General features: G+C 42.1%; 2 protein-coding genes across 4 annotated transcripts in view; both read left to right on the top strand.

Moving 5' to 3' along the window:
- nubp1 (nucleotide binding protein 1 (MinD homolog, E. coli)) overlaps positions 1-27,303 on the top strand; it is a 165,791-nt gene that overhangs the window by 82,550 nt on the left and 55,938 nt on the right. The window lies entirely within an intron of this gene.
- Positions 1-27,303, top strand: part of emp2 (epithelial membrane protein 2) — a 45,526-nt gene that overhangs the window by 7,164 nt on the left and 11,059 nt on the right. Inside the window, exon 2 of the mRNA XM_043712019.1 lies at positions 25,353-25,491. Within this exon, the coding sequence (XP_043567954.1) occupies positions 25,414-25,491 (78 nt within the window). The 5' untranslated portion in view covers positions 25,353-25,413. The remainder of the gene's footprint in view (positions 1-25,352; positions 25,492-27,303) is intronic.

Below are 27,303 nucleotides of genomic sequence, written 5' to 3'. Positions count from 1 at the left end.
AACCCTTCATCAGGAAGGGCTGATTGAATACTCCCCGCTTGCCTGGATGGTTGGTGCTCTAACAACACTCTAGAAACTTTAAACCATCCAGGACAAAGAAACCCACTTGATTGGCTCCGCATCCACTCCCTCCAACACTGCCACTCAGTAGCAGCAGTGTACACTATCTACAAGATGCACTGCAGAAATTCACTGACAATGCTTAGACAGCACTTTCCAAACCCATGATACTTCTATCTGGAGAGACAAGGGCAGCAGATACATGGGAACACCACCACCTGCAAGTTCCCCTCCAAACTACTCACCACCCTTACTTGGAGATATATCAACATTCCTTTAGTCTCACTGGGCCAAAATCTTGGAATTCCTTGACTAAGGACATTGTGGGTTGACATACAGCACATGGACTGTGGTGGTTCAAGAAGGCAGTTCACCACCACCTTCTCAAGAGCAACTAGAAATAGGCACCACTAGTTGGACCAGCACAAATTGCCTAAGACCCAATTTGATTTTAAAAATTTAAGGCTGATTTGTTCACCTTTTTAAAAAAAAATTAAGCCTGTGTTATAAAGTAGTCTCCTTGTGATGAGGTATAAGTTCTGTTACATCAGGTACACATGAGTGTGAGGCAAATGGATTCTGAGCATTTTGTGCGCTTGAAGTAGAGTCTGAATCACAATGTGTATTGAACAGACAGAACATCCTTCAAGCGCTCTGGGTTAGGTAGCATCTGTGGAGAAAATGCACATTAAAAAAAAATCACAATTAAACAATTTCTGAACTGCAGTCTGTTCTCAAACAGTACAATAAGTGACCAGGTAATCAAGTTATACAGGCGTGGCACTTTCATCAGAACTGATAGATATAGAAACTGTTCCAAAAGGTGCTTAGTAACTTGTGTAACACTATAGAAAGCATATCTTGTCGTTTTTCATTCATTCCATTTCATCAGGTGCAATCAACTTCCAAAGGTTTGATCTATGACTGTGAGAAAATGAATAGAGTGGATTAACAGAACTTTTCAATTAAACTTTCCCGCAGTTGCTGTAGGCACCAGCTTCCTCCTCCATGCCTAAGTATATTTTATATAAAATTGTCCAGTTGGCTCATTTAGATTTTATGGTCCACGCTTACCAACTTGTATTTTGTTTAATCTCACCATTTCAACGCATTCCTTTTTGCCTTTTTAGTTGTCTGGTTTTCCTTTTGTGTATCTATGAATTTGCCACTGTATCTGTAGAGAGTTCTGCATTCTGTCATTTCACATTGATGTCTCTGTGCTAAATCCTGCTGAGGTCAATTTCACAATTTCTCTAGTTCTGATAACATATAGCATTGCTGGTTTTCTCACTGTCTCTCATTGGTCTAACTTGTAGCTATTAGCAAAATGTGCTCTGCCTTTTTAATGTTTGAATGTGAAGATGTTTGACTTTTCTGAAATGCATGGGTATTGCTGGCAAGGTCAGCGATTTATTACCTTTTTTGAGAAGGTGATGCTGATCACAATTCATCATTGTGGTTTTGATCATAGTTGAATGGCTTTCTTATCCACCACAGAGGACATGAGTCAAACCACATTGCTGTGAGTCTGAATTTACATTTGGGCCAGATTGGGTAATGTTGACACATTTTCTTCACTATGTTACGGTGAATCCTTAAGTTTTATGATCTTCATTACTGTTTCCAGCATTTTTTTTTGTTATTCAGAAATTATTCAATGAACTAAATGTAAATTAATTTACTCACCTTCTGTGATGGGATGTGAACTGATAATTCTAGATTCTTATTCCAGGCCTCTGGACTACTTATTCACTAACAGAACTGGTACTTGTCTAGAGCATAAATGACAGAGTGCACGTACCTAGAGGCCAGTGAAAGAATGGAAAGGTAGGTAGGTAGCTGTGGCGGGGGTGGGGGGGAAGCTGAATGCTTGTTCATTTCATCAGTCTGAATAACCAAAGTTCAGGGTGGCACGGTGGCTCAGTGGTTAGCATTGCTGCCTCACAGCGCCAGGAACTCGGGTTCAATTCCCACCTAGGGCAACTGTCCGTGTAGAGTTTGCACATTCTCCCCGTGTCTGCGTGGGTTTCCTCTGGGTGCTCCGGTTTCCTCCCACAGTCCAAAGATGTGCAGGTCAGGTGAATTGGCCATGCTAAATTGCCCGTAGTGTTAGGTGCATTTGTCAGGGGTGAATGTAGGGAAATGGGTCTGGGTGGGTTGCTCTGCAGAGGGCTGGTGTGGGTTGATTCTACACTGTAGTGAATCTAAAAAAAAGTGGGAGTGGGGTGGTGTAAGAGAGAGGAAAAAAATTCAAAATTTTGGAATTTAGTGTGGCAGCCCTTTTAAATGAGTTGATGTAGAGTCATACAGCACGGAAACAGACCCTTTGGCCTAAAACCTCCATGCTGACCATAATCCCAAACTAAACTAGTCCCACCTGACAGTGTTTGGCCCATATCCCTCAAAACGTTTTTTCTTATTGTTTACCTATGCAAATGTATTTTAAATGTTGTGTTTGTACCCACATCCACACTTCCCCTGGAAATTCATTCCACACATTTAACCACTCTGTGCAAAAAAAAAGTGCCCCTCAAGTCATATGGTCATGGAGTCCTACAGCATGGAGACAGGCTGTTTTGGCCCAAACTGATCCATATCAACCAAAATGTCCATCTACGCTAATCCCATTTCCCTGCATTTGGCCAATATCCTTCTAATCCTTTCCTATCCATACGTCTTTTTAAAAAATCTTTCTCCTCTTGCCTTAACAGTAAACCTCTTTAGTCTTGAATTCCCCACCCTAGGGAAAAGACACCTGCAGTTCACCTTATCTATTTCAGCTTATCTATATCCCTTCTTGACCTTAAACCTCTATAAAGTCACCTCTCGACCGTCTTAGCTACATTGAAAAATGTTCCAGCCTCTCCTTATAACTCAGACCCTCCCATTCCTGGCAAATCCAGGGAAATCGCTTCTGAGCCCTCTCTGGTTTAATAATATCTTTCGTGTAACAACAGGCCGCCCAGAACTGTTCTTCTTTCGACAGAAAAATTGGAAGGGAATGCTATTCTTGGATCCATTGCTACTGTGGGACAAGTTTCAAGATGAAACCAAATGGGCGGGATGTGAATGTATTTCCAAATACTAATCCTTCTTCTTTTGTGCTTTTGGCTCATCAGCTAAGAATGAAGCAGATTTATTGGCACATTAAAAATTCATTTTGCATTTTTTTTATTCTTTTGAGAAATGAACTGTACTTTACACTGTATTTTAACATGGAAGGAACAATTGCTTAAAAATAATATTGCTGTGTAATCTTATATAGGTTAAAGTCAGATTTACTACAACTATAATTTGAGACTGTGTTTTAAGGTTCATAAATACCTTTGCTTTGGTGCAAAGCAGTACAATCAAGGAGAAAGCTTCCTGTGAGAAATACCTTTTCCAGCACCATGTAGAAGGGTTTTTATCCTAGATCTCTGTAAAGATCTAGAATTCTGAGTTGTCCAATCGTTACATGAGGCTGCAATTTGGGCAAAAATACTGCAGCAATCACCTCTCCCTTTTCACTGTGGAGAGGCAGGAGCTCTACTTGGTTAAACCTCTAGTAGGAGAACGGGGGAACTGTCATCACTTTTGTTTTGTGTAGAATTCCAGCTGAAGGTTGATCAAGAAATGGCATGAATGGTCCCTGGGTGAGAACATGAAGAATTGTGACTGGGCAGCATGCTATTGATGCCTTTTCAGAGAGAGAAGAAATCAGTGGAAAAAAGACTTTGTAATTCGTTTTGCTTCCAAAACTCTTCAAAGCTGGTGTTCTAATGATCTATCCAAGCAGATTCCTTCCTTCGCTGGGTGTGGCCATGTATGTCTATATAGTAAATATACAAGTTTATATCTATAACTTTCACAGTATTATGATCAAAAGAGATGAAAAGTGCTGTTTATTTCACAAGTTCAAAGTGAGTTGTATTCCATCAGAGCAGTAATAATCCATCCAAATATATATAAAAATGATTTTTCTTTCTTTAGATGTCAATCAGCAATCTACCATTTGCCAATAAGTTTAAAAAGGAGAGTGCTCTTGGTCATTAAGAAATTATCATTCCTGAGTTAGCTGATGTGAAGTGTAAAAACAAGACTTCAGTGGGAAAGCACGTTGTGCTGCGTGTTAATCGAGGGGCGACTGATACGTTGTCCTTATTGTACTATTGTTCCATTTGATTTTCACACCCCTACTGTATGTTAACATTGGACAGGCTCAATATGGTTCTTGGTGAACATAAGTTGCGTAGCTTGATGTAGGGTTTAAGGCTCACAGAAAGGTATAGGGATCTTTTCCTTTTTGGCTGTTGCATGTGACCTGTGCTCACTTGATGCTGATCCATGTTTCCTGAAATGGGAAACTAACGTAATTTGCTAGTGATGATATGGCCTCCCTTTTGTGTTGGAGTAATTGTGAATCTGTGCGATATGTGATTTGTCTTCCCTAAGTTAAAGCTTAACGGCTATTGGACATGCTTCACTGTGTGGAAATAGTAACATCCTTGTGTGTAAATTTATGAGTGCTGTAACATAGCACGTAGCAAAGACAGATTTACAGGTCATGTGCCTATTAGGATATTTCTGTTCTGTAGGCTTCGGTTATTGTATGTTGTGTTGTCATTCATTGTCAGTCATTTAATTGGAAAGCCCTGTCATGAAGCTTGTGGGATAAAGAAATATGTGATGACTCTGTTTTGACTCGGAGTTGGGTGGGGCTGCATTGTCGTTGTTTTACTATAGCAACTGTTTGTAAATGGATGATGTAAGTTCCCACTGAAGCAGCCAGTGTCTTGATGTTTTACCAATCATCTGGAAGGTCAGCTCTTGGCTTGGTATTGCAGGCTGTAATGTGACCCTGTGTTACCTGGGTGGGCAGCATTGGGTGAGGTTGTACACTGAGCCAATGGAGCATCACACAGTGATGGAAGAGGGGCTCAAACAATGACAATTTATCGTTTGGTTTGGGTTGTTGAGGGAGGCATTTCTAATGAAAAGTACAAAATGAAGGACAACTCAGTCTTTTGTAGTTTGTCCAGTAATTGATCCTGTTTTTATAATGTATTGCAGCAGCAGAGATGTTAAATATGTTGGTCATAGAGTCATAGAGATGTACAACACGGAAACAGACCCTTCAGTCCAACCTGTCCATGCCGACCAGACATTCCAACCCAATCTAGTCCCACCTGCAAGCACCCGGCCCACATCCCTCCAAACCATTCCTATTCATATACCCATCCAAATGCCTTTTAAATGTTGCAATTGTACCAGCCTCCACCACTTCCTCTGGCAGCTCATTCCATACAAGTACCACCCTCTGTGTGAAAAAGTTGCCCTGCAGGTCTCTTTTATATCTTTCCCCTTTCACCCTAAACCTATGCCCTGTAGTTCTGGACTCCAGGGAAAAGACTTTGCCTATTTACCCTAACCATGCCCCTCATAATTTTGTAAACCTCTATAAGGTCACCCCTTGGCCTCCGACGCTCCAGGGAAAACAGCTCCAGCCTGTTCAGCCTCTCCCTATAGCCCACATCCTCCAACCCTGGCAACATCCTTGTAAATCTTTTCTGAACCCTTTCAAGTTTCACACCATCTTTCTGATAGGAAGGAGATCAGAATTGCACGCTATATTCCAATAGTGAACTGTAAAATGCAAATGCATGCCTGCATGGCAGATATAAATTTCAATGGTTTCTCTAACTGCTGTTACATAACATTGGAATAAAAATTCAACACAATGGAAAACTTTTATGTATCTGTGAATATAAAATTTGGAAGTGGCTGAAGTATGTACTCTAACAAAATGGAGAAGGCAGAAGGTTACACACTGCAGCTTGTGATGCTGCGACATTCCTGAACTGCATTTGAACTTAAAACCTTCCAAAGTTGCGCCTTGTTATTTTAGGTTGAACCTGGCCTGACTACATTTGACTGCAACAGGTCAGAAAACAGACCACAGCAATCCAGAAATTGACTTGTTTTCTGTAGCTGAGCTTAAATGAAGCCTTTCATGAGTTTGTAGTTTGAGTGGAATCTCTGTGCAAGGAGGTTAGGCATTTCATAACTGGAGGCACTAATTTTAACAAAGGAAGTTTCTGTCTGCACTGTCGATGCATGGAGGTAATAGCTTTACAATGACAGGAATATCATTAATTTTGTTCATGTTATTGAATGGGATGCTAGAAACTCTCTGTAGGTATATGCTATAGCAGTTTTATACCTTGATGCAACATTGTTTGGTTAGGTTAAGTTCACCTGTAATGTTCCTTTTGAAATTTACTACTATAGATCTCATTAAGCCAAAATTCTCTTTTCACACTGTGGCATCACAACAATTGAACAGCAGAACTGGTTCTGAGATTGAATCTATTTTTAACACTCGCTCACAGGGTGTTGGTGATAAGGTCAATATTCATTGCATACTCCTCATTGCTGTTGAGATGCTAGTGGTGAGCAGATTCTTGGAAAGTTATTGTCTGCAGTGCTCTTGGAGTTCCAGTGACACCTGAGGAAGGACGATTTATGATTCCAAGTGCTCACTAACCTTGGCTCATTTTGGGAGATGCTGGTGAAGAAGCTTTGATGAGTTGCTGTTGTGCAACTTGTGGATGGGGTATGCTGTAACCACCTTTCTTTTGACTTTGAAGCGAGTATATGTGGTGGTTGAGGTGCTGATCGAGTCGGTTACTTTCTCTTTAAAAGTTTTTTGTGCACTTTGTACTAGGCAAGTGGAAAACATTTCACTACACTCTCTCGATTTGTGTCTTGTATGCTATAGAAAAGTTTTGTGGAGTTAGGCGTGTCACTTGCTATACTCATTATCTATCTAGTTTCTTTAACTATGTGGTCAGTGGTAACTCTGCAGAATGTCGGTGATGGATTCCATTATGGTAATACCATTGAATGCTGTTGGGAGTTGGTTAGATTCTGTCTTGTTGGAGATGCTCAATGTTTGGCATTTGTAGTAGAGTGAGTGCTCCTTGCCACTATCAGCTCACACCTGGATGTTGTCAGGCTGGTTGTCTGCAGAGATACACTCCTCCACTCTCTGCAGCATGAGATGTTTGCAAACAGAGTTATGCTGAAATTTTTAAAACACTCATTTTCTCATAAATTTCCACATTCATGTAGATTATCTATTTAAATGTAAGGTTTGCCATGTATAAAACTAGAATGGATCATCAGGATGGAAGTTTGGCATTTGCTTCCACACAGTGGCGAGTATCCCAATCTCTGAGCCAGAAGGTCTGGGTTCAAGTCCCAACCCAGGAAAAATAAAGATGTATTCATAAAATGACGACAAACACGATGAGTATCAACCTTTCAACGTGTACCGCTCAACATGATACCTGGTCAGTTATGCCATGGAAAGATAGATTTTGCTGTTCCCATCACTACTCTAGCCTATAACACATGTTACCATAGCAGCTTAGGCTCTGCGTAAACTTTAACATCAGTTAGTGGGAATTCAGAAAGCAAGAGTGATATTTTGTCCTTGCAGTAATCTCCTCCTCCATCGTAGGCCGATCACTCGGGGAGAAGGAAACAGACTGTGGAAAGGTAATGTACATGGGTGTTTTATTTCTAAGAAGTTCAGTTTTCCATGTGCTTCGTGTACCTAAATTTCGAAGCTCCGGAATCAATCCCCCACTCTTGTTGGCTCCTGCTTTCTTAGGAATTTTGTGTAAAATTGACTGAGAAAACATGTGAAAACATCACGCAGGCATTTTGATTTAGGGTCTGCCCCTGCATAAATCTGTCTGTATTCAGGGTGACTAGTGCTGTTTGTTCATCTTACTGTCCAGGAACAAGCTTGTGAGCATATTAATTATTAGCACTTCAGCCTGATGGTCACGCGCACCCATTGTAAACACTATGTTCTTGTGCTTCTACTGAAGAGAGAGCTGAGGGGACCTTTTTAAATTTTATCAGGGAAGAAATGTAACTAGTCCGTAACCGAGGGAAAATCATTGGATCAAATTATTTCTTCTGTCTTGCTATTTCACTGACAAGTTGAGTTGTTTGTCTTGAATGGAATGGTGAATCTTCCAATAATGGGGAGGAAGAATTTGCAATGGCCTGTTGAAGACCCTTGTAGCAGTATCCCTTGCGAGAATCTTCCGGCTTATTCAAGGTGTTGCGAATGGCTGCTATTGTGTGTTTAACAACAAAAATATATCAGTGCAACATTACTGTTTGGCTCAAAATATCAATTGTGGGTGGATTGGAGACCTGAATACAGTATATTGAGGTTCTGGAAATAATTGGCTTCATAGTTGAGATAAAAGTCTTCTGGGTGTGTCTACAACACTACCCTACATAACTTTGTATTCCAGTCATGTGGTTGATGAGTCCCTAGAGGGAAAGCCAGCTGACTTTCCTCACAAACTATTTGGAAAGGATACTTCATTTATATGCACCTTCAAGTGTCACTTAGATTGTTGGGAAAACTAGGACCCAGTCAAAACAAAAACAGGAATTGCTGGAGAAACGCAGCAATTCCTGGCAGCATCTGTGTAGAGAAAGCAGGGTTAATGGTTTGGGAGCCGAAACGTTAACTTTGCTTTCTCTCCACAGCTGCTGCCACGAGCTGCTGAGTTTCTCCAGCAATTTCTGTTTTTGATTCAGATTTGCAACATCCACAGTGCTTTTTTTTGTTAGGACTTGGCCAACTTTAGCTTGGCTGGAGAAAGCAAACCTCTTAAAATGGAATGCAAGTCCACCCCACCCTTCCAAAGAAATTTAAGAAAAAAAGAAACCGGAATCTCTCAAAGGTTGAAGCATCCTATTCCACAAATCTTAAATGAGCCACTTGAGTAGTGTTTACTCAGGAAAGTACACACACACTTTTGAATGGCAAAGGAATCATTGCAGCATTTATTGGATTTGATGTTGTTTTGCAAACCCCATTCTCTTCCAGCACAAAGTTCTAATAGGTTGCACGTGGTGTCATAAGTATGATGGAGGCTGACTTAAAATTACAGAAATGTTATCAGCCATGCTTTAAATAACTTCCATTTCATGCTTGTGTCTTTCGGAAGAAAACTGAGACTCTAGTTCAAAGCATGTAATTGTGTGCAATTTGTGTTTCAAATCTCTTTGCTTGTAGGGACTGTGACAGACATTGTGGTTCACAATTCGTCTCTGCGTAGACAAACTGTGTGCCTAGTTGCAAACAAAAGTAACAGATTCAAGGTGAAACTGTTGTAAATACACACACATATCCATACTTTGATTATCACTCTTTTTGCTTTGACTCTCTACTCACTGTTGCAGTATTTTGCCAAGCTTATCAAACAGTTTAATTTTAAAACTGTATGGCATACACTTGAGAATCGCTTTCATTATGAGAGCCTTTGTTCAGGGGTAGTGTCAGGCAAAACTCACTCAGACAAAAGGTAGTGGAATTCTGGGACCGTTCCCCAAACTCCATCTCAGTAAAATGGCTGCAGCTGAGGAGTCGATTGAAACCTCAAAGCTGTGCTTCAGAGATTTTTATCAGGTTTCAAAACAAAAATGGGTTGACAACCATTAAGGTGCAAATATCCTTGAATTGTTCAAGATTTTGGGTTTCCTGAATTGCCTCATCTATTACTATAGTCTGTAGAATCGCCCCACTCAAACATGGGGAGGTGGTGGCATCTTAATAATCCAGAATCTCCAGCTCACACTGTGGGGGCATCAGTTCAAATCCCGCCATGGCAGATGGTAAAATTTAAATCCAGTATTAATCTGGAGTGGACAGTCAAATGGCTGTTGTAAAAACCCATCTGGTTCACTGACATGCTTTTACGGAAGGGAATCTGCCCTCCTTTCCCGGTCTGGCCTACATGTGACTTTAGACTCCTGGCAATGTGGTTGACTCTTAACTGTTCTCTGGGCTGTAGATGTTCACCTAGCCAATGCCAACTAAATTGGCTGCACTATAACTGACCAAGAGGCAACCTTCGAACTTGATAAACCAAAATACAACTTGCAGTAAATTAAACTGGAACAGTCAAGACTGTGCAGTTAAACTAATAAATAAGGCCATTAACCAATAGCAGTAAATGAATAATAGGTATTTATTTTTGGACAATTATGTAACTACAAAAAAATACAAAGCTGTACAGATTTTACAGAAAATACAGTGGGATTTTGACCTTCCTCTAAACTTCAATTGAATTGTAATAATGTATTTCATTATTTTTGACTATATTTTGTTATTCATCACGACTAAGGCACATCCAGGTTGGTTGTGAGGAGGAAGGGAAATCACAGAAGCGCACTGAGCTAATAACAGAAAAGGAACAGAACACTTGCTAGGAAGTTCTGTAGCAGAAGTCAAATGAGTGGTGACCTTGCACTTGGAGGCGATGCATTAAATCAAATGGATACATCAACAGAAGCTCCTTATGCTTGCACTAAACGACATAAAGGAAACGGTTCACTTTTTTTTGTCTAATTGTGCAGAAATAGTTCAGCAGTAGAATCTTAAACTAAACAGATTATGCCTAAGCACTGCTTTCAACATTTGTGTATTCCATTCTTAACATTCATCACTGCTTGTACAAAAACGCTGAAAACTTTCAGCAGTCTTTGCATATGGATTACCTTAACCCCACCTTTTATTCTGTACCACCCCATCCCCTCCCTAGCACTGCTCACACCTCAAACCAAAAATAATAGTGCATTTTCCAAGATGTACAAAGTTTAAAAATCACACAAGACCAGGTTATAGTCCAACAGGTTTATTTGGAAGCACTAGCTTTCGAAGCATTGCTAGTGCTTCCAAATAAACCTGTTGGACTATAACCTGGTCTTGTGTGATTTTTTTTTAAACTTTGTCCACTGCAGCGCAACACCGGCATCCCCACATCATGTTTTCCAAGATGGGAAGCTTTTAGATTTACGATTGACTAGCGCTAAACTATCAATTGTTGCTGGGACAACTGAGGCATTTCTTAATTCAGAACATTTTGAAAGATTTGTTTTCTTCATGAGAATATGTTTCCAGTGTTTTTAGTCGCCTTTCTTTCCCCATGACTATATCTGGCTGCCAGATTGCCCATGAGTCAGAATCTGCTGATGTATGGTATTCCAGATGTCACGGAGTGAGTGGGAAGTGCTCTATTAAACTCATACAAACTCCAAGCCTTTTTCCATGCTATATTGTTGGAGTTTTAAATCAAGCTGTTGTATAAAATTAGATTTAATTACTATTCAAAGCATAAAACCAAACATTGTGTGCTCTGTATACAATAGCATAGTTCTGCTGTAACCCTTTGAATGTTCAGCTCTCTGAATAGATGGATTTTTAAAGAATCATGCATCGGGCTAATTTCATATATTTGAAAATTCTGCTTTCTCCTCCAATCCTGAAGTTGATATTTGTTTTAAGACATCTGAAACCAAGGCAGTTAAATGATTATTAGATACAGTTCAAGCAATTCCAGATTGTATGGTGAAGGAGTGTGGTGCTGAATAGTCTCCTCTTCCTATCTCTGGTGCATTGCGAAAGTTGGGTTTTCCATGAACTTCAAAGATTACTAAATTACATACACTTTTTGTATATCCCAACCTTATCCAAAATCTGTGCACTTTCCAGAGGATTTGGAATAAGGATAGGGAGTGACTACCTCTTTCTCAATGAAAGATACTGACATCAGCAGTAGTATCCTAATTGCGATGAAATGACTCTGTGTCAGCCAACCGTACACCTGGATCTACTTCCCTGTCTACAAGACCTTTCACCAAATTGGATGTGGAGGGAGCCAAGATTTTGCTTGTGGTTCATAGAATTATAGAATCCATACAGTGTGGAAGAAGGTCATTTTGCCAGTTGAGTCCACACCAATGGTCTGAAAGGCATCCTACCCAAACCCATCCCCTTACCCTATCCCTGCATTCCCATGGGTAACCCACCTAGCCTGCACATCCCTTGACTCTATGGGGCATTTTAGCATGGCCAAACCACCTTACCCACATATATATCTTTGGACTGTGGGACAGAGCAGGAGAAACTGGAGGAAAGCCAAGCAAGCAATTGCCCAAGGGTGGAATTGAACCGGTGTCCCTGGGTCTGTGAGGCAGCAAAGCTAACTACTGATTCACCATGCTGTCTGGCTCCAATCATAGCTAGAGGAGAACCGAATTGTGTAAATGCAGAGAGTTGGTCAAACTCAGTTCTGCAGAATTTTCTAATGAATGTTTCTTTTCTGTTATTGGTTCAGTGTTGTTTCTGTGATTTGCAATGAATACACACACAAGACTGGTTTCCCTTCTTCCTCATGGCTGACCGAGATGTGCCTCAATTGTGTGTTTTTTTTAAACATATTGCTATGGATCCAATATACATATGTATATATTGAGATATACATTATCAGTGAAGTTTTAAGTAGCTAGGGAAAGAATGGTGGGCTCCTCAGTTTACAAGCTGAAACTGTGTTGCTGGAAAAGCGCAGCAGATCAGGCAGCATCCAAGGAACAGGAGAATCGACGTTTCGGGCATAAGCCCTTCTTCAGGAATGAGGAAAGTGTGTCCAGCAGGCTAAGATAAAAGTAGGGAGGAGGGACTTGGGAGAGGGTCTTTGGAAATGTGATAGGTGGAAGGAGGTCAAGGTGATAGGCCGGAGTGGGGTGGGGGTGGAGAGGTCAGGAAGAAGATTGCAGGTTAGGAAGGCAGTGCTGAGTTCGAGGAATTTGACTGAGACAAGGTGGGGGGAGGGGAAATATATCCAAACGGACCCCACCACCAGTGATATATTTCCCTCCCCTCCCCTATCAGTGTTCCGAAAAGATGACTCCCTCTGTGACTCTCTCATCACGTCCACACCCCCCACCAACCCAACCTCCAATCCCGGCACCTTCCCCTGCAACCGCAAGAAATGTAAAACTTGCGCCCACACCTCCCCCCTTACTTCCCTCCAAGGCCCTAAGGGATACTTCCATATCCGCCACAAATTCACCTACACCTCCACACACATCATTTATTGCGTCCGCTGCACCCGATGTGGCCTCCTCTATATTGGGGAGACAGGCCGCCTACTTGCGGAACGTTTCAGAGAACACCTCTGGGACACCCGGACCAACCAACCCAACCACCCCATAGCCCAACACTTTAACTCCCCCTCCCACTCCACCAAGGACATACAAATCCTTGGACTCCTCCATCGCCAGACCATAGCAACACAACGGCATAAGCCCTTCTTCAGGAATGAGGAAAGTGTGTCCAGCAGGCTAAGATAAAAGGTAGGGAGGAGGGACTTGGGGGAGGGGCTTTGGAAATGCGATAGGTGGAGGGAGGTCAAGGTGAGGGTGATAGGCCGGAGTGGGGTGGGGGCGGAGAGGTCAGGAAGAAGATTGCAGGTAAGGAAGGCGGTGCTGAGACATGGTGGGGGGAGGGGAAATGAGGAAACTGGAGAAGTCTGAGTTCAATTCAGTTTCCTCATTTCCCCTCCCCCCACCTTGTCTCAGTCAAATCCCTCGAACTCAGCACCGCCTTCCTAATCTGCAATCTTCTTCCTGACCTCTCCGCCCCACCCCAATCCGGCCTATCACCCTCACCTTGACCTCCTTCCACCTATCGCATTTCCAACGCCCCTTCTCCCAAGTCCCTCCTCCCTACTTTTATCTTAGCCTGCTGGACACACTTTCCTCATTCCTGAAGAAGGGCTTATGCCCGAAACGTCGATTCTCCTGTTCCTTGGATGCTGCCTGACCTGCTGCGCTTTTCCAGCAACACATTTTCAGCTCTGATTTCCAGCATCTGCAGACCTCACTTTCTCCTCAGTTTACGGTTGACGGCCTGTCAGGGTTAACGATATGGAGAAAAAATGCCACAGGGTGGATAATGTGCAGCAGACTCAGCACAACACATTTTGTGGCTTTTTGTGAGAGGGTGGCTATATCAAGCCCACAATGAGCAAATCCAGTTACTGATTTAAGAGGGAATTCATTTTCTGCTCTTTGCTCTCCTCCCTGCAGCTGCAGGCAAAGCCTACCACGCCCTGCCCTTAGTAATTGCAACACTGAAAAATATTCTCACTCTGCTCGTAGCTGTGGTACTGTCTCAGAAAGGAAAGAGGGAACTTATAGATTGTTTTTAGCCAGTAATACGTGTTTGCTTTCTAGTGGAGGGACAGACAACAAAATTGGAAGACCACTCAGTAACTTTTATTCCTTGAAATGACTAATTGTACTGCTAGCTTCAGCCCCAAATGACCGATCAGAAAGATACTGTTTGTTATTGTTTTTAAATAGTGAAAGATGGAATAGATAAATGTTAAGAATAGGTAGACCTGCTGTCGCTAAAGTTGGAAAATACACCAGTGTTTGTCGTCTTGCAAACCTGAATTTATCCAGGGTGGCCCTTTTTCATTCATTTCACAGGACATGGGTGTTGCTGGCTGAACTGACATTTTATTGTCCTTCCCTATTTGCCCTTGAGAATGCGGTGGTGAGCTGCCTTCATGAACTGTTGCAGTCCACCTGCTGTAGGTTGGCACACACTTATAGAGAGTCATTAAAGTCATGGAGATATACAGCAAGGAAACAGGCACTTTGGTCCAACTTTTCCACGCCGACCAGATATCCTAAATTAATCTAGTCCCATTTGCCAGCACTTGGCCCATATCCCTGTAAACCCTTCCTATTCATACACACATCCAAATGCCTTTTTAAATGTTAGAATTGTACCAGCCTCCATCACTTCCTCTGGCAGCTCATTCCATACACACACCATCCTTTTGCATGAAAAAGTTGCCCCTTAGGTCCCTTTTAAATCTTTCTCTTCTCACCTTAAACCTACATCCTTTAGTTCTGGACACCCCCAACCCAGGGAAAAAGACCTTTTCTATTTACCCTATCCATGCCCCTCCTGAATGTCAGGATTTTAACCCAATGACACCGAGGGAATGGCTATATATTTCCAAGTCAAGATGGTGAGTGGTTGTGAGGGGAACTTTGGTGTTCCCATGTATCTGCTATCCTTGTCCTTCTACTTGGAAGTAGTTACTGGCTTGGAAGATACTCTCTCAGCGAATTACTGCCTACCTAATTAAATTGTTTCATTCATTTCCATTTGTACATCCAGGATGAGCTTCACACTTGGTGGCCTATTATTTTTGCAGCTGTTAAAACAGATGGAAAGGAATATCGACAGCAAATAAATGCAGAATTGAGAACCCTGATTCTGATAAAGGCTTTGTCAAACAAGTTTAAGCTACTGTCAATTACGATCTGTGTCACTGAGGTTAATACACACTTCAGGATTCTACATTTTATGATCCAGGTTTCCGAGAGTGATAGACGTCCAGATCCGAATCTAAGTTGGGATTTAGATTGATGTCGCTGGAGTCCTATCAAAATGCTTGAGAAGTGGTAGATGGAGTTTAATTCAGCTAAGTGCAAGGTGCTGCATTTTGGGAAAGTGAATCATAGCAGAACTTGTACACTTACTGGTAAAGTCCTAGGGAGTGTTGCTGAACAAAGAGACCTTGGAGTACAGTTTCATAGCTCCTTGAAAGTGGAGTCGCAGGTAGATAGGATAGTGAAGAAGGCGTTTGCTGTGCTTTCCTTTATTGGTCAGAGTATTGAGTACAGGAGTTGGGAGGTCATGTTGTGGCTGTACAGGACATTGGTTAGGACACTGTTGGAATGTTGCGTGCAATTCTGGTCTCTTTCCTATCGGGAAGATGTGAAACTTGAAAGGGTTCAGAAAAGATTTACAAGGATGTTGCCAGGGCTGGAGAGTTTGAGCTGCAGGGAGAGGCTGAATAGGCTAGGGCTGTTTTCCCTGGAGCATCAGAGGCTGAGGGGTGACCTTTTTTGAGGTTTACAAAATCATGAGGGGCATGGGTAGGATAAATAGACTAAGTCTTTCCCCTGAGGTGGGTAAGTCCAGAACTACAGGGCATAAGAATGGGGTGAGAGGGGAATGGTATAAAAGAGACCTAAAGGGCAACTTTTTCATGCAGAGGGTGGTTCGTGTATGGAATGAGCTGCCAGATGAAATGGTGGAGGCTGGTACATTGCAACATTTAAAAAGCATTTGGATGGGTATATGATTAGGAAGGGTTTGGAGGGATATGGACTGGGTGCTGGCAGGTAGGACTAGATTGGGTTGGGATATCTGGTCAGCATGGATGGGTTGGACCGAAGGGTCTGTTTCCATGCTGTACATCTCTAAGACTCTTTAATGTGCGATGTGTGCCCTTCCTGAAAACCAAAAATGTGACAGCAACCTGTTTTTCTCACACAACACCAGGTTATAGTTCAACAGGAATAAACCTGTTGGACTATAACCTAGTGTTGTGTGATTTTTAACTTTTGTACACCCCAATCCAACACTGGCTTCTCCAAATCATGTTTTTCTCACAAGTACTTGCATTTGTTTGTGTGTGTGTGTCTTATAAAAATAGGGCTAATCATTGAAACAATTGTTGTGAAAATCCTCTGAATAAACAAAGCATTTAAAGTACAGTTGTGTGTTTGTCAACTATATTCGTGCCCACTCTTTCCAACATGTAGAAAATGTGAAATTTTCAACAGCACCTTTTCAAACCTGCAACCTCTACCATTTGGAAGGATGAGGGCAGCAGACATGTGGGGATGCCACTACTTGGAAATGCTCCTCTAACTAGCACAGCATCCTGAGTTGGAAATATATCGCTGTTCCCTTCAGTGTTATTGGGTCAAAATCCTGGAACATCCTCCCTACCTCTGTGTGTGTGTGTGTGTGTGTGTCTGTGTGTAGATGCTCAGCACATGGATTGCAGTGGTTCAAGAATTTAGCTCATTAGCACCACCTTGAGGGCATTTAGGGAAGTGAAAGAAATACTGGTCTAGCCAGCAGCAACCGCATCTAATGAAAGAATAAAGTTGCATATACATTTTCACTGTGTGCCAGTATTTTACTGCAAGCTAAATGTGCAAGCAATTAACATCATCAAGGCATAATTTGTGCTCAGCATATGCCAACTACAGAGACAAAATTCACAGCTCAAGGATAGTGGCTCCATTCTAATGACTGAACTACAGGCAATGGGATAATCTGTATATCTTCAGAAGGTTCTATTTTATTTGAGCTTCATATTGCTCAGCTTTATAAAGTTTATTGTCCTAATTTATTGCGTGTATAATGGAATTCATGAATTCCAAGAAGTGGATTCAACAAGCTTTGTAATAAAAGCAAAATACTGTGGGTGTTGGAAATCTGAAACAAAATTAGTAAGTGCTGGAGAGACACAGCAACTCTGGCAGCATCTGTGGAGCATATGTCCATAAGTGGAAGAAGACCATCAAGTCTGCTCCACCATTCCATGTGATTTGTTGGCCCATCTGATAATTCTCAACTCCACCTTTTCCTGCCTTCGTTTCCCTCCACAACCCTTATAGAAACAGTTAATGTTTTGAATCTGGTATGATTCATCATCTTAAGCTTTGTGATAGGATTAGAATACTGTATTTGATAACTATTTCAATTAGTGACAGGACAGTGCTTGACTGATCAAGCATCTGTCTGCTTTTTATTCTGAACTTAATTAAGACTGCTCAGTCCACTGATTTTTAAATATAATTCAACCATTTATTCAGCTACTTTCATTAGAATTCCTAGGGGTGGTGCAATACCTCTCCATCTATGACATGCTTTATTCACTCGCTAGCTGTGACTTTTAATTATTTTAACATTCTTAAATTATTCTGTTGGAAGTGGCTGCCAATGGGTGAGAACAGCATGCAGCAGACAACAATGGGCTGGAAAATAATCATTAGGATTAGAAGGGATTTGAAGAAAAATATTGTTACCAAGAGAGTGGGAGAAATCTGAATGCACTGCCTTGGGAGGATGGTTGAAATGGGGAACTTCAATCTTTTAAAAAGTACCTGGATGAGCACTTGAAATGTCGTTCAAGATCGTGGGCCAAGTGCAGGAAAGTGCGGTGAGTGCAGATTTAGCATTTATTAGTACAGACTTGATGGGCTAAAGGGCCACTTTACTGTATGATTCTGTGTGTGAAAGCCCACCAATGTGAAGTCAGTATTTTTTTTCATCTGAGGCACTTTATAACATGAAAAACAATTTTTATTTTCTCCCCGGTTGTTCCTCCTGTGCCATTCTTTACTGTTGAGCAGTTTAAAGTGCTGATACGTTGTGGTGAAAAGAGATTTCCTTCAGTCAGAATATTGATTGACTGCCTGTCCAAAACTCATGGCCCATGGATAGAAGACAGACAAGCTGTTATGGACACTCCTCCAGATGTGACATTTCGGGTGCCGTAAAAATAGAGTTTCTCAGTGTGGAGGAAATTGCATCTAATTTAATGCAGCAAATGAGTGTTTGCTTTAACAAACACCAAGTTGGTCATTTGCCCTATATTTTTACATGGTAAAAGGAGATTTTTTTTTCCCTTTAAATTTATTGGCATTAAACCATCTACATTGTCAAATGTGGTCTGAGCCGGTTTGGCTGAAGTGTAGAAAGAGCCTAAATATTAAAGTTGACTGTTGAAATGCAGAATGTTGCTTAGGGCCATGTTGAAATGAGTTTTTAACTTGTGCCTTTTTGTTTTGTTCCATTTTTTTTTAAAATTGGGATGTCCAGAGTTACTATAAAGAACATGCACATATTAAAGAAACATTTGGCGCTGCAGTTGAATGAGTCAGTTTAGTTCATGCTTTTGCAGCGGACCACGCCTAGTGTTTAAAACGGATCCATCAACAAAGCATTGAACTATGGATAATTCTCAATTCTTGCTGGAATTTTCTTTTACCTCAATGATATTCAGATCTTCTTCCAAGTTTTACTTTGAGGTGGCAGGGAGGAGTGGAGAGGAGCGAATATGTGGGAGGTAAAAAAGGCAGAGAGAAAATAAAAGGAGTACAATAAATTCCTAAAAGCTTAGTAACACAAAGCACCATTGTGTTAGGGACGGGGTGGGGCAAGGATTTGTCCCTGCTGATTGGTCCATTGAAGTTCTGATGCAGCCTATTTCTAAATTCAACTATGCAAATATATTTTGAGGGGAGCTGGAAGGTGTGGTGGTTCTGAAGAATTGGAAGCTAATTAACTTGGCTAATCTTCACTTGGAGGCAATATTAAAATCTCTTCATTTAAATTTAAAGATTTCGATGGCAGAGCAATGGTTTGCTAAAATGTGGAACCCATTGCAATGTGAATTCAACCTTTGGCACCCAAATATTTCTTAATTTTATTTCAGAACATAAATTTCAGAAATTGTCACTTATAAATTCATTTTTGGAGCAGTTATACTCTTAATGAAGAGTTGCAACCTGGAGTCCATAAGAGCACTTTTTCTTGTTAAACTATTGGCCAGACATGCATATGACACTCCAATGCAAAGGGTGGCAGAGAAAATCTTTAAACCATAACTCAGATGTGGAGAATTTTCTCGCAGGGCAAGAAAAGTGCTACACAGTTGTCCATTTCAAAGAGGGTTTCAGTGGGGCCTTGTTGAATTAATACCTTTGTGTTTGGTGTGTAGGTGATGAGAAGAATGATAGGGATGCATGAAGGTGGCCAAGCAGGAAGGAACATCCAAAATACTAATCAAATGGCTCTTAACATAGACACACTTTTCACTCAGCAGAGATCTAAGGACATACCCGTATCCAGTGCCAGTATTGTTCAGAGTCTGGACAACATGCTTTACAACCAGATAAGGGCAAAATATCCATGTCCCATTCACACATGGAGCCAGCAAATGTAGCCAAAGAGGATAGAGTTTTTGTTTTTAATTGTCAGTTTCATGGAGAGTTTCTCACAATTTTATTTTTTTTCCCAACACCACCTTGTTAACTTCTTACCCCCGCCCTCCCGTGTGATTGCTACCCCATTCTGCCACCCCCACTGTTCTCTGAACAGCCAGCCTCGCTGGAACTGATCATCCTTTTTTTTTTTTAAAAGCCTGTTGTGTACCCAGACCAGCCATGTCAGTCCAGAGCTGTCTTGCATGGTTCCTGATATTTACACCAATTACGGCAGGCTGATGGGGAAAATTGGTGCCTTGTTTTGTGGATAGGGTCCTGGAAGTCCTGCTGGATGGGGTGGGTTGAAGCAGGTTGTCCTCCACCTCTCTTCCCCCACCCCCCAGCCCCACAAGAGGCCCAGCAGTGGAGGCCACAATAGCAGATTGTGCCAGCCTGGTTTGTGGCTGCCAACTGGGTTAATGCCATCTCTGACATCTGGATGTTTCATTTTCATAGAACCCCTACAGTGGGGAAACAGGCCATTTGGACCAACAGGTCCACACGGACCCTCTGAAGAGTATCCCATCTGCACCTACCCTATTACTTTACATTTCCCATGACTAATGCACCTAGTCTGCACATCCCTGGGGTTGGATCTCAATATTCAGCCATGCGTCAGTCTCCAATGTGGCTTGAAAGTACAAACCAGGCCCTGCGCTGTAGGGAGAGGGACAATGACCATTCTACCCATGTAAATGCCTCCATCTTTTCCCTGAAATTGCTTGCTCACTCTATCTCTGTTTCTGTACCTTCATCCCACTGAGGCTTATGCTCTGTTACACTCACTGCTCGCAGCGCCTTCCCTCCCTCACTGCCACCCACTCTAATACCCAACTCCACTAAGTCTGCATGCTCTCTGCGTTGCCTATCCAAAAATTACCTCAACCTGTGCCAATAGTAACAGCTGTGCCATCCACTTCCATCTCCTTTAACATATGCCGTCTCACATTGCAGTAAGAAGGCTGTTTATGGGGATGAAAGAGGCATCATCTGGCTCCTCGCCCCTTTTTGAGTAGAGGGTCCTGGTTGTGATTGTCCTGAGTGGGTGGGTGACTGTGCCCAATCCTCTGGACTGTCTCTGAGGCTGTCCTTCGCTTACTGTGCCAGGAGCCCCTTAGGGCAGGATATCCTTCCTTGACTACTAGGGCCTGCTGACGCCTAGGACAAGCATATTGGCTTCATATCAGTGCTCAGCAGCACAACAATGCAGCAGTATCTTGAACTTAGTATCTCTGACTCGGGGAGCTGAGCACAAAAGAGCAAGATGTTGCAAAGCAGGGATGCAGTGAGTCATCCAAGAGAGGCTCTGAGTGAGTGAGCACAAAGTCGGTGAGCAGCCCAAATGCAGCCTGGACCAGTTCATGAACTGGGCGTATGTCCCAGCAATACAACAAAAATTGCCATTATGTGCTGAGGATTTAGTGCCATGAAAACCTCTAGAAGCTGCACATGTCTGATGCAAGTGTCTATGGACATGTGTGGATGTGTGACCAGTCTCCGTGGACTGTGCCTGAGATGTCCAACATGGGATGAGCTGAAGTCACCAGGAACTTGCTCTAACTACCTAGTGGAGAATTCTTGGCGTCTAGTTTGGTTGGTGGGATTGGTAAGACAAGCTGTGTATGGAGTGATGAGATGTGCCATTCAGAGGGATTATTGTTTGTTAATGGTCTTATCAGTCGATAACTTGCCCTTTTCTGTGGGAATCTTGTCTCAACATCTGGCAGCTGCAATAAAGGAGTTACATCAGGCCACATGATGTGCAAGATCCTGCCCCCAATCTATCCATGCCCACCTCAATCAGACCCCTATAAGATTCGTTCCAAAGTGACAACTCGCCCAAAGGCGCTGAACATGGAAGAGGGAATCCACAGAGACTAACGAGCTTGGCTCAAAGTGAGGTGGGTAGCACAGTGGCTCAGTGGTTAGCACTGCTGCCTCACAGCGTCAGGGACCCGGGTTCGATTCCAGTCTCGGGCAACTGTCTGTGTGAAGTTTGCACATTCTGCCTGTGTCTGTGCGGGTTTCCTCCCAGGTGCTCTGGTTTCCTTCCGCAGTCCAAAGATGTTCAGGTCAGGTGCATTAGTCAGGGGTAGAAGATAGAACATAGAAAAGTACAGCACAGAACAGGCCCTTTGGCCCACGATGTTGTGCTGAAGTTTAATCCTAATGTAAAATATAGTAACTTAACCTATGCACCCCTCAACTCACTGCTATCCATGTGCATGTCCAGCAGTCGCTTAAATGTCCCCAGTGACTCTGCTTCCACCACCTCAGCTGGCAACGCATTCCATACATTCATAACTCTCAGCGTAAAGAACCTACTTCTGACGTCTCCTTTATACCTTCCTCCTAATATATCTTCAAACTATGATTCCTCGTACCAGTCAATCCTACCCTGGGGAAAAGTCTCTGGCTATTAACTCTATCTATTCTACTCATTATCTTGTATACTCGATCAGGTCTCCTCTCTTCCTCTTTCTCTCCAGAGAGGAATGTCCGAGCTTATTCAACCTTTCTTCATAAGGCAAGCCTTCCAGTCCAGGCAGCATCCTGGTAAACCTTCTTTGCACCCTCTCCAAAGCCTCTGTATCTTTCCTATAGTAGTGCGACCAGAACTGGACACAATATTCCAAGTGTGGTCTCACCAGGGACTTTTAGAGCTGCAGCAAAATCTGGTGGCTCTTAAAGTTGATTTCCCCCTGTCGATGAAAGCCAAAACACCATATGCTTCCTTAACAACTCTATCCACTTGGGTGGCAACTTTGAAGGATCTATCTACTTGCACACCCAGATCCCTGTGTTCCTCCACACTGCCAAGATTTGTAGAGTAAATGTGGAGTAACAAGGTAGGGGAATGGGTTTGGGTGGGATACTCTTCGGAGGGTCGGCATGGACCTGTTGGGCCAAAGGCCCTGTTTCCATACTGTAGGGATTCTATGCAATAGAATAGAATAGAATAGAAGAATACAGCGTAGTACAGGCCCTTTGGCCCTCGATGTTGCGCCGATCCAAGCCCACCTAACCTATACTAACCCACTATCCTCCATATACCTATCCAATGCCCGCTTAAATGCCCATAAAGAGGGAGAGTCCACCACTGCTACTGGCAGGGCATTCCAAATCTTGTCAAATGGATCCAAATCTCCTGAACGTCTGCCTTGCCAACCATTTTATATTTGTAATATGCAGATTTATTTAATAGCTTAAGTTTACCAAGCAACTTGGATTGCCATTTAAAAATAACTCATTATTGAAATACTTTTGAAAACCTTTGAAGTAAATGTGAAATTGGATCAAATAAATAGGATGTTTAGTAATTGGCTGGAATCATTCTGGCCTGTAATTCCTAAAAGAAAGAGGCAGAAATATTGTGTAGAACAGCAATGACGAGAATATGTAGAGATGATAATGAATCTCACGACAGAAAATTGTCTTCCATCTGATGAGAGACAGACCCTCCACTAAGGCTTTAAACACAGATGGTTAACAGAAGATCTTGAACTTCTGGCAGTCAACCAACTTGATTTTAATCTCTCATCAATAGCTGGAAGGAGAATTGCAACCAAAGCTTAGTAACTTGATTCTCACATTGACTGTAGCCAATTTACTGTTTTGCAGCAGCTTTTTCTGGTCCTCTCTTTTTTGACCGCATTTAATTGGTAGGGCTTTTAAAAATTCATTCATGGATGTGAACTTCACTGACTGGGCCAGCGTTTATTAACTGATCCCTAATAGCCCTTGAGAAGGTGGTGGTGGTGGTGAGGCACATCGTTGAACTGCTGCAGTCCATTTGGTATAGATAACACTGTGGGTCTATTGAGGAGGGAGTTGTAAGGTTGTGACCCACCGACACTGAGAAATGGCAATATATTTCCAGGTCGGAATGATGAGTGATTAAGGGAGCATTGGTTAGATTCTCTACTGTTGGAGAGGGTCATTGTCTGGCATTACTTGTCAGCCTGAGCCTGGACATAGACTGCTTTAGTAATTGAGGACTTGTGAATGGTGCTTATCATTGTGCAAGTATCAGCAAACATCACCAATTCTGACCAATTCTGATGGAGGGGAAGGTAATTGAAGAGGATTGGACCAAGGACTATATTCAGAGATGTCCTTTTAGTTCTGAGATGATTAGCATCCCAACAAACACAACTGTCTTCTCTTGTATTAAGCATGTCTCCAACCAGTGATGCGTTTTTCCACTGTTTCACATTCATTCTAGTTTTGCTTGGGCTCCTATATGCCATACTCTGTTAAAGGTGGTCTTTTACACCTCACAGTTTTGGAATTCTGCTGTCCTATTCGAACCAAGGCTGTAATGAACTCAGGCTCTGCATAACTGAACGGAGTGTTGCTTGATAGCACCATTGATAGTACCTTTCTAATACTGTGGTGGTAATTCGCCAGGTTGGATTGGACTATGTTTCCTATGCAGGACACACCTGGGCAATTTTCCAAATGTTCAGGTGATGCTAGTGTTGTAGCTGCACTGGAACAGCTTGGCTTTGGTAACGGCAAACTCTGGACCTTATGTATGCATTACTGCCGGAATATTGTTAGGGCCCACTGTCTTTGCCAAAATTTGCATGGAGTGAATCAAATTGGCTGAAGGTTGACATTTGTGATGCTGGGGACCACTGGAGGAGTCTGAGGTTGGTTGTCCATTTGGCACTTGTGGCTGAAGATTGTTGCAGATCCTTCAATCTTGTCTTTGGCACTCTGTGTCAGGCTCCCCTATTATTTGGAGGATGGAGATATTTGTGGAGCCTCTTTCTCCAGTGAGTTGTTTGATATGATGTGGCAGGACTGCAGAACTTTGATCTGATCCATTTGGTGTGGAATCACACAGCTCTGTCTATCATTTGTGTTTCACTGTTTGGCAAACAAGTAGTCCTATTTAAAGCTTCACAATGACTCTTCATTTCTGGTCTGCATGGCGCTGTTTCTGGCATGCCCTCCTGCCCTTTTCTTTGAACCAGGGTTGATCCCCTGGTTGAATAGGGAATGTACTGGGCCATGAGGTTACAGTTTATACTGGGGTGCAATTCTGCTGTTGATGGCCCACAGCGTCTCAGATGCCCAGCCTTGAGGAGTTGGACTTGTTCAAAGTTTGACCCATTTAGCGCAGTGATAGTGCCACACAGCATGATGGTGTTTGAGCTATCCTTGACTGAATCATTCCTTCACAAAAGCTATTCAGTAAAATTGATCAGTTTTATTTTTGAACCAAACTGAGAACAAAGACAATAATCCCAAAACATCAGCATGGTCCAGATAGCCGCCTCCCTTGCTTCTTATTAATTTAAAGAACATTGTTCACCGGCTTTGTAAAATCTCTTGCAGGGCCTGCATATATATATTTTTAAAAACTGCTAAACAGGCATTTTTCAAGTAAAAGTGGATGGTTTTGCCAGATGTCTGGCTCCAAAATTATCTGCTGGTTCTTTCTACATGAATTTTTTTTTAAAATGTGCAAACTTGTCATTTTGTGTACTAAACAGTCAGTCTTTTATGTGTGTGTGTCTATGAAAAACTAATTTGTATTTTTGTATTTGCAGCAAACGCTTGTAGTTTGAAGAAGTTTCGTGTGAGACAAGTACAGACAGACCTTTTATCGTGATGCTTGTGCTTCTGGGATTCATTCTTGTCTTTCACCTAGCCACAGCTGCCTTGCTGTTCATTGCCACGATAAATAATGTGAGTAGTTTTGAGTGTTTAGATTTACATAAGTACAAAAGGTACAAGTTACCAGATGCTCTTTCCATCTCTAACTTACCAAACAGTCGCATTGTAATATTCTTTTATAAAGCGCTTCTTGTATGTGAGTTTTTAAGAGTAAGTGTAAACTGAACCATTGGTCTTTGTGCAGAATTCCAAGCCTCTGACCTGCTCTTGTAACCATAATTCTACAACTAATGTTAGAACATTAAATATCTTAACAGCTCTAAAAGCCCAGCCTCAGACAGATGACTGGTGGTGAGCTGCAACTGAGGGTCACTACACTTTTTAGGCATTGAGAATACAGGACCTTCATGGTGACCTTAGCAGGAGTGGGAATTGAACCTTTGCTATGGGCAGCATTCTACATTGCAAACCAGCCATCCAGTCAACTGGGCTGCATTTGCAGCAGGGATGAAGAAAGCTGCACATAGTCGAGGTTTCCAAGAACGGACGTATCATTAGAGTTGGATTTGACATCCAAAGTGAATGAATAATACCATTTTGTTCTTACAAAGTGTCTTTTTAACATAGAACAGCAAGCCAAAAGACTTCAGAGGCTTAGGAAAAACACAAATATTTATCGAGGAAATGTTAGGAGGTGCGGCTGAATGCTTGGTTACACTTTGTCAGTTGATAGCTGCATTCTGTTGTCAGATGGGCTTCTGTTTACCTTCTGAAAACATTGACAAATCAAATATCTTGGGTTTATAATCTGTGTACAGTGGCCTGTCTATCTGCAGACTTAATCTTTTATACATAAAATACAGTTATTTTTATAGTGATGTAAACCATGTCAAATTAAATGGCTTTTAGCCAAGTGTCATTTTTTGCTCTTTGTCCCAGTCACTTTTTTTTAAAAAAAAGTTGTCTCCCCAACTCCTGCATACCAGTTGTTGCCACTTACATTTGTGTCTTTAGAGGCCAGTTTAACACAGTTTATAACAAGTACTAATAAAGATTAACAACTGGGCCTCTTACCTTCAATGTCACTAGTCGTCCGATGATCCACTGCCCCATCCCTCCTAAAACTCAAACATTCTGTCAACAGAGGATTGCTGCCTGAGAATTTCTTGGGGATTGGAGTTCCCGCTTCTAATGAGGACTGTTGGGGATCTGTTTGACAGCCATTCAATGAAAGAGAAAGCAGGGAAGTGGAGAACAGTGATATTGGAATGGAGAAACTAACAGTAGTGAATGAAAGGAAGTGGAAAATTTAGTGGAACTGTATGGATGGTGCTTTTTAATGGGATAGGCAAAGTGTCATCATTGATTAGAGGGGCAGGAGAGCAGTGCATTTTAGAATGCTACCTTCCATTGGGGAACTTTGAAAGCAATGACTGGGTTATGGGGCAAGAATGAGCAATGACTAAGTAGCAATGTGAGCTAAACAGCTGTTCTTCTATGTTCTCTCATCTCAGCCAAAGTCATTTTGAGTTTGGAGTTTGGCTATGTTGTTAGCTGGCAATAGGCAGTCTAATATGTTTTGATTTGTCATTCTTGTTTCACTAAGAAAGTGAGTGAGCAGATTAGATGTCTGACATTGAAGTCAGTCTGAGACTTGTATAAACATACCTTTTTTCACATCTGGCAAACCTGCCTGGCATTCAAATTATAAGTTTCTGGATTAGTGGTGCTGGAAGAGCACAGCAGTTCAGGCAGCATCTGAGGAGCAGTAGAATCGAAGTTTCGGGCAAAAGCCCTTCACCAGGAATAAAGGCAGAGAGCCTGAAGCGTGGAGAGATAAGCTAGAGGAGGGTGGGGGTAGGGAGAAAGTAGCATAGAGTACAA

The sequence above is a fragment of the Chiloscyllium plagiosum genome, chromosome 21 (assembly GCF_004010195.1).
Source record: "Chiloscyllium plagiosum isolate BGI_BamShark_2017 chromosome 21, ASM401019v2, whole genome shotgun sequence".
In the NCBI taxonomy this organism is placed as follows: Eukaryota; Metazoa; Chordata; class Chondrichthyes; order Orectolobiformes; family Hemiscylliidae; genus Chiloscyllium; species Chiloscyllium plagiosum.
The sequence above is the reverse complement of the archived record's forward strand: the minus strand, read 5'-3'. Positions and strand labels throughout refer to the sequence as shown.